The sequence below is a fragment of the Neomonachus schauinslandi genome, chromosome 13 (genome assembly GCF_002201575.2).
Source record: "Neomonachus schauinslandi chromosome 13, ASM220157v2, whole genome shotgun sequence".
In the NCBI taxonomy this organism is placed as follows: domain Eukaryota; kingdom Metazoa; phylum Chordata; class Mammalia; order Carnivora; family Phocidae; genus Neomonachus; species Neomonachus schauinslandi.
The window spans coordinates 86,431,197-86,436,873 of record NC_058415.1 but is presented as its reverse complement, the minus strand read 5'-3'; the positions used below and the strand labels follow the sequence as shown (position 1 = coordinate 86,436,873).

The 5,677-nt window shown below is 52.9% G+C and overlaps 1 protein-coding gene across 11 annotated transcripts in view; it reads right to left on the bottom strand.

The window, feature by feature from the left end:
- Nucleotides 1–354: 354 nt before the first annotated feature.
- The window catches only part of ODF2 (outer dense fiber of sperm tails 2), a 33,806-nt gene continuing 28,483 nt past the window's right edge, over nucleotides 355–5,677 (bottom strand). For 7 of the 11 annotated variants that reach the window (XM_021691534.2, XM_044920544.1, XM_044920545.1 and 4 more), the window contains 5 exons: nucleotides 5,244–5,402; nucleotides 3,853–3,953; nucleotides 1,693–1,855; nucleotides 1,136–1,261; nucleotides 355–702 (listed from right to left, as the gene is read on the bottom strand). In XM_021691534.2, the coding sequence (XP_021547209.1) occupies nucleotides 514–702; nucleotides 1,136–1,261; nucleotides 1,693–1,855; nucleotides 3,853–3,953; nucleotides 5,244–5,402 (738 nt within the window). In that variant the 3' untranslated portion in view covers nucleotides 355–513. Of the gene's footprint in view, nucleotides 703–1,135; nucleotides 1,262–1,692; nucleotides 1,856–3,852; nucleotides 3,954–5,170; nucleotides 5,403–5,677 lie in introns of those variants that run through there. The other 4 variants (XM_044920551.1, XM_044920554.1, XM_044920553.1 and 1 more) reach the window with 2 other exon arrangements.

Sequence of the window (5,677 nt, the reverse complement as noted above, 5' to 3'; positions counted from 1 at the left end):
GGGAGGCGTTGGGGCAAACACCGTACCCATGACAGAAAATAGCAAATGAACATGCTCACAAGCCCAGGAGGGGTGGTGAGGACCTTGGGCTAATAGATCCTGCTGGTTCAGGGAAGAGAAAACCCAAGGGAGAGATTCCTCAAAAGAGGAGGGCTGTGAGGGAACTGGAAGAAAAAGTCCAGATCATTTTCTCTGGGAAGGAAGGAGCAAAGTCATGGTGAGTTAAAATCTGGTCCTAAGATTAGTAGATTTATGGCGTGTCAAGGTAATTAATTTCCATCAGGTGACTCTGTCAGAGGGGAGAAAGAGAAAACTAAGTCGTTCCTGTCCCCCCCACCCCACCCCCTCGTTGCTTTAGGGACTTTTCTGGGGCCAGTAGCTCAGACAAGATCCTGCCTGAACATACTTCCATCAGTGGAAGAGAGAGGAAAGCAAGAGGCTTTCCAGCTATGGCCTGGCCCCTCTGCGGTTCCCATGGCATCAATCCGGGCTCCTGGCCCAAGACCGGCAGCCTTAGGCAGGAGGAGATCGGGAGCGGATGGGAGAGCTGGTCAGGTAGGTAGTGTAGGGACTGTCCCCGAACACATTGGCATAGGATGACTTGAGGAACTGGACATAGTTCTGCATGCTGCGATTGGTGCTCTCTGACTGCTCCAGGCGATCTTTGAGGTCCTGGAGCCGGCTCTGGTAGCGACGGTCAGCCTAGGAGGGAGAACGAGAGTACGGGCCAAGTGTGTGAAATGTCCAGAACACACAGATCCCTAGAGACTTGATCAGTGGTTGCCAGGGGCTGACGGCAGGGGAATGGGAGGGACTGCTGATGGCTATGGGGTTTCTTTCTGAAAATATTCTAAACTCAGCTTGAGACGATAATGGCACACCTCTGTCAATATAATAAAAACCACCGAATCGTACAGTTTAAACGAGTGACTTTTACGGTATGTAAATGATACCTTAACCAAGCGGTTAAGAAAAAAAGGGATCTGCCTGGAATATCCTTAAGGGATGGGAAAGTGATTTGAGAAAAATAAAACCATATCATATTCATAAAAACACCTTGCCCTGCAGGCCCCAGGAAGCTAAAATCTCAATCCACTCCCTTCTCTTCTGCCCCCTACCCTCCAGCCCGACTCACATCGTCCCGGCTCCGCCGCAGCTGGCTGAGTTCAGTTTTGGTCCTGCTCAGCTGGGTTTCAAGGTCCAGGATTTTGCTCTGAGCAGCTCGCTCCTTGGAGACTGCGTGCTCCTTGGTTTGTTCCACCTGCCCAGAAGGCACGGAGGTGTGGCTGGCTTACCTCACCTGGGCAACGCCAGGCAGAGAAGCCTGGGCCACTCCCGCTCCGGTCTCACGGACGGCCCTTGCACGTCGCTGTGGACAGCTCCCAGGAGCCTCGGGGCAGGAGCTAACTACAGGACTTCTGCAGCCCACTTCACCTGCCCCTTCCCCACACTCCATGAGTCATCACCTGAGCTCTGGTAAACCTGGCTGAGTCCCACACAGGCTGCAACTGAATAAGCCATCATGAATAAAGGGCCAAATCCTCTATAGTAATTGCTCATTTGATCCTTACAACGAATTCATGAGGCAGGTGCCACTACTGTGTGCCCATTTTTTAGATGGGAAAATAGGCTGAGAGGTCAGGTGATTTGCCCAAGGTCACAGAGTTAGTTAGTAATGGAATCGAGACTGACCTGCCTCCTAGCATCTTCAATGGCGCTCTCCAACTGCCTGGCCAGGGTCCCACACTCCCGTGTTTTCTCCTCTAGCCGCAGCTGGGACTGATGGATTGCCTCCTCCCTCTTGGCAATCACCTGTAGGAACTCGATATTCTGGGCGCTGGTTGCCTCCAGTTTCCTAGGTGAAAGCACTTAATCAGATCCGGCTCATACCCCTACCTGTCCTGTTCCACCCCGCCAGGGGGCTGCCAGTCACCCCTGGACGGGGGCTCTCATCACGCCAAGAGTCTCCAAGGAACCACAGGAATAAACCAAAGAAACCTGCTGATCAGCAAGACGGCAGGGAGCTGAGCAGCCCAGACAGCCGGTTAGAGGGCTGTGTGAAGAGTGGGCGGGCAGGGCAGGCAGACTGAGTGTGCCTGTTAGCACACAAAACACAGCACCTTGTACTGAACTTAAAATTTAGAAGTTATACAATGTTTCACAAATGGAATTAATTTGTTGCTTATGCATGTGGGAGAATGGTTAGGAGAGAAGGAAGTTTCTAGAATAAGATTAAAATGTATTCCTTTATAATTAAAATTTTAACCTTAAAAGAATTTTTTTTTTAAAGATTTTATTTATTTATTTGACAGAGAGAGACACAGCGAGAGAGGGAACACAAGCAGGGGGAGTGGGAGAGGGAGAAGCAGGCTTCCCGCAGAGCGGAGAGCACGACGCGGGGCTCGATCCCAGGAACCCGGGATCATGACCTGAGCCGAAGGCAGACGCTTAACGACTGAGCCACCCAGGCGCTCCCCTTAAAAGAATTTATAGAGGACAGATAAAATTGCCACCTGTAAAACAAAACAACAACAAAAACACGGGTCACCATTATCCCCACTCTACAGATGAAGAAACTGAGGCACTGAGAGCTAAAGTCACTGGCCCGAGGTCAACACAGCTGGCTGGTCCGTCACCAAAACCCATGCCCTCGGCTTCTGTTCACGGCTGCCCCCTCAGCAAAGGGACTTCAGCTGGACCGCTCTAGCGCGGATGTGAGCCACCACGGGCTGCGGTGACCATTCCGATATGCACACATGGTCCCCAGTGCACTTCCAGAACATCTTCCAGTTGAAAGCTCTGTAAGTCCTGCTAAGTCCAGCTGCACACTGGAGACCAGCAGAGCAGAGCGGTGGCAGGGCCCAGGAGACCTGCTTGCCCAGGTCCCAGCATGCAGGCTGCATGAGCCACCTGGGCAGTCATGGCATCCCAGGGCTCCAGGCCCTTCAGCTCTGAAACTAAGGCTCCGGCCCTCATTTTACAGATGCTTAAAAGCTCCAGAGCAGAGTCAGGGGCCTACGTCACAGCTTTGCCAGATACCAGCTGTGTCACCTTGGGCAAGTCACTTTACCTTTCTCCATGCTCAGTTTCCTCATATTTAAAATTGGGATAATAGTAGGGGCGCCTGGCTGACTCAGTCGGTAGAGCGTGCAACTCTTGATCTCAGGGTCGCGAGTTCAAGCCCCATGTTGGGCATGGAGTATACTTAAAAAAAAGCGGGGGGCGGATAATAGCAACTAATGTGTTAAGGCCTTTGAGGAAGGCCTCATGGAAGACTTACAATAACCTCATGAGCTAGATTCTTATCCCTCCCTTGATCCCCTTCTCAAGATGAGTAAACAGAGGCTCAAAAGGGTTCAAGGATTTGCTCAAGATCACAATACAAGTGGCCAAGCTGAGACCCAAGGCCAGGGCTTCTGATTCTAAAAGCTGTACTCTTCCCCTGACTACCTCCAACAGTCCGTATGTAACAGAAGAATCAGATCAGAAAGGTCTTGGGGAAGGAGGGTCAGAAACAAAGAGCAAATTGTGAAGCGGGGGGGATGCCCCCAACAGCCGCATACTGGTCCTGCTGGTTTGCTGGGTGAAGTGTGCCTTTTTGGTCGGTGGAGCCTGTGGGTGGTCTGAACGTGACCACACTGTTCTGGAGCATCCCCCGGTCAGGAGACCGCCTTCCTCTCTCCCACAATGCTTACCACTGCAATGGAAGCAGCTTTTCCTCTGAGGTCTGCCCTGTACCTTCCAGGGCCTTGAGTCCCTCAAACACTTCTGCACACTAAGCCCAAAGCAGCTAAGTGGCTGAAAGTCTCAGGTCCTAGGAAGAGGACAGAGATGAGACCAAGTGCCTCTAACCTCTCCAGTTCATCCACCTTCAGACTCAGCTGTTTATTTTCCTTCTGGGAAGCCTGATGTTTCTCTCTTGCCATCTCCAGCTTGTCCCCCTGATGTTCGATCTAAAATGACAGGAACACAGACCTGTTTATGAAGGAACTTCCCGGTGCAGCCCTCCCTTCCCCCTAGGACCTGTCATCCACACCCAGGAGAGGGGCATGCTGCCCTCAGCAGGCATCCAAGTCTCAACGCACAACCTGGAGGAGAGAGGAGAGGAGGGACAGGTTAGGCCCAACTCCCGTGAAGGCTTTCCCCGTACGAAGAGAAGCCAGGTTTGATCCCGATGAACCACGGTGATGCTTTCTTGATCAGGAGAAGCCACTCAATGGGATCCAGGGCAGACATGAGAGGGCGGAAGCAGATGGTGGGTTTAACTGGCCGACATGACGTGCCACGGCGCTTTACCAGTTACATTGCTGGCACCGCTGATTTCATTCTCCCACTGAATGGGGACAAGTGCACGCAAGGCAACAGGAAACCCAGCAAGTCTTTCAGGCTGGCGAGTTTGAGAGGTTATCCAGAGGGCTGCTGTATGCAGAAGCCTCAGATACCAGGCTCGAAAGGCCCTCAGAATGCTCAGGTTCAAGAGAGGGTAGGCAACTTAAGAGGACTGAGAACACGGGCTTGGGAAGCAGATGGAGCTGGCTGGGTTCCAAACCCTGTTCATTAAGTATCAGCTCTGTGACCTCAGGAAATTATGCCCCTATGCCTTGGGCTGCCTTCTGGAAAATGGGGGAAAATAGTATCTACATCTTAACGTTCCTGGGAGAATTACGTGAGACAATACTGGAGCGCAAAGTCTGTGCTCAAGAAACGACAGCTACTTTTATTATTACAAGGTAGCAGGTCAGGAGAAGGGAAGGGCCTCACCCAAGGTCCCACTGCAGATGACAGGCACATAGTTTCTTACACCGTCGGCAGGATTCCAATAACCCAGAGGCAGACTGCTTCTGGGAGGAAGGGAGCCCTCTCTGGGGTCAGAACCTCAGGCAATGGAGCTAAGAGTAGGGAAAGGCAGCTAAAGCAAGAGAAAGTTGGGAAAGAGCACTCGGAGGGCTGGGTGTCTCCCCGGGGGCCGAGCGCAGCCGTAGAGCGGAGGAGACTTGGAGCACCAGGGGGGCGGGCAACACAGGACAGTGGCGGCTCCTATAACTACAATCACTTTGTGCAAACACAAGGCATTTGGCACACCAGACTTTTATTTCACAGCACTGATGATAGCTCACTCCTTTCAGAAAGCGGCAGCCAAGAAAAAGGAAGTGGTCCTCCCTTGGGGGGGGGTGTGCAGCTCATCTTGGTAAGCGGGACCCTGCTCGCGCCAGTTCGTGGGACCCTTTCTGCCAGTCCCTTACCCGGCTGCGCAGATCTGATATGATGGCTGTGAGGTCAATGTTCTTCCTCTCATAGCCCTGCAGCTGGTCTTGGCACTCTGCCAGCTTAGCCTCCGTGATCTTGAGGATGTCGGGCAGCTGCTGCAGGTCAGCCAGCTGGGACTGGAACTGCCTACGGGCCTGGAGTGGGAGAGAAAAGCCCACCATTGGGAAGGGCCCTGCTGCTGGTGGGGCCAGGCAGAGTCCTTTGGAGTTAGGGCAGGGCCGCCCTCAGTCCCCAGAAAAGGGTCCTGTGAGAACCACAGGCAGGAATGTGGCCTGCCCTCCCCACAGGCCTCCCCTCCAGCTGTTCTCTGAGGGACACACTTGACCCCAAATAGCCCTTGAGCCTGCCACTCCTTTAGTCATTGAATAACAATGGCAATCACATAGCAAACACCAGGCCCCTAGCCCCC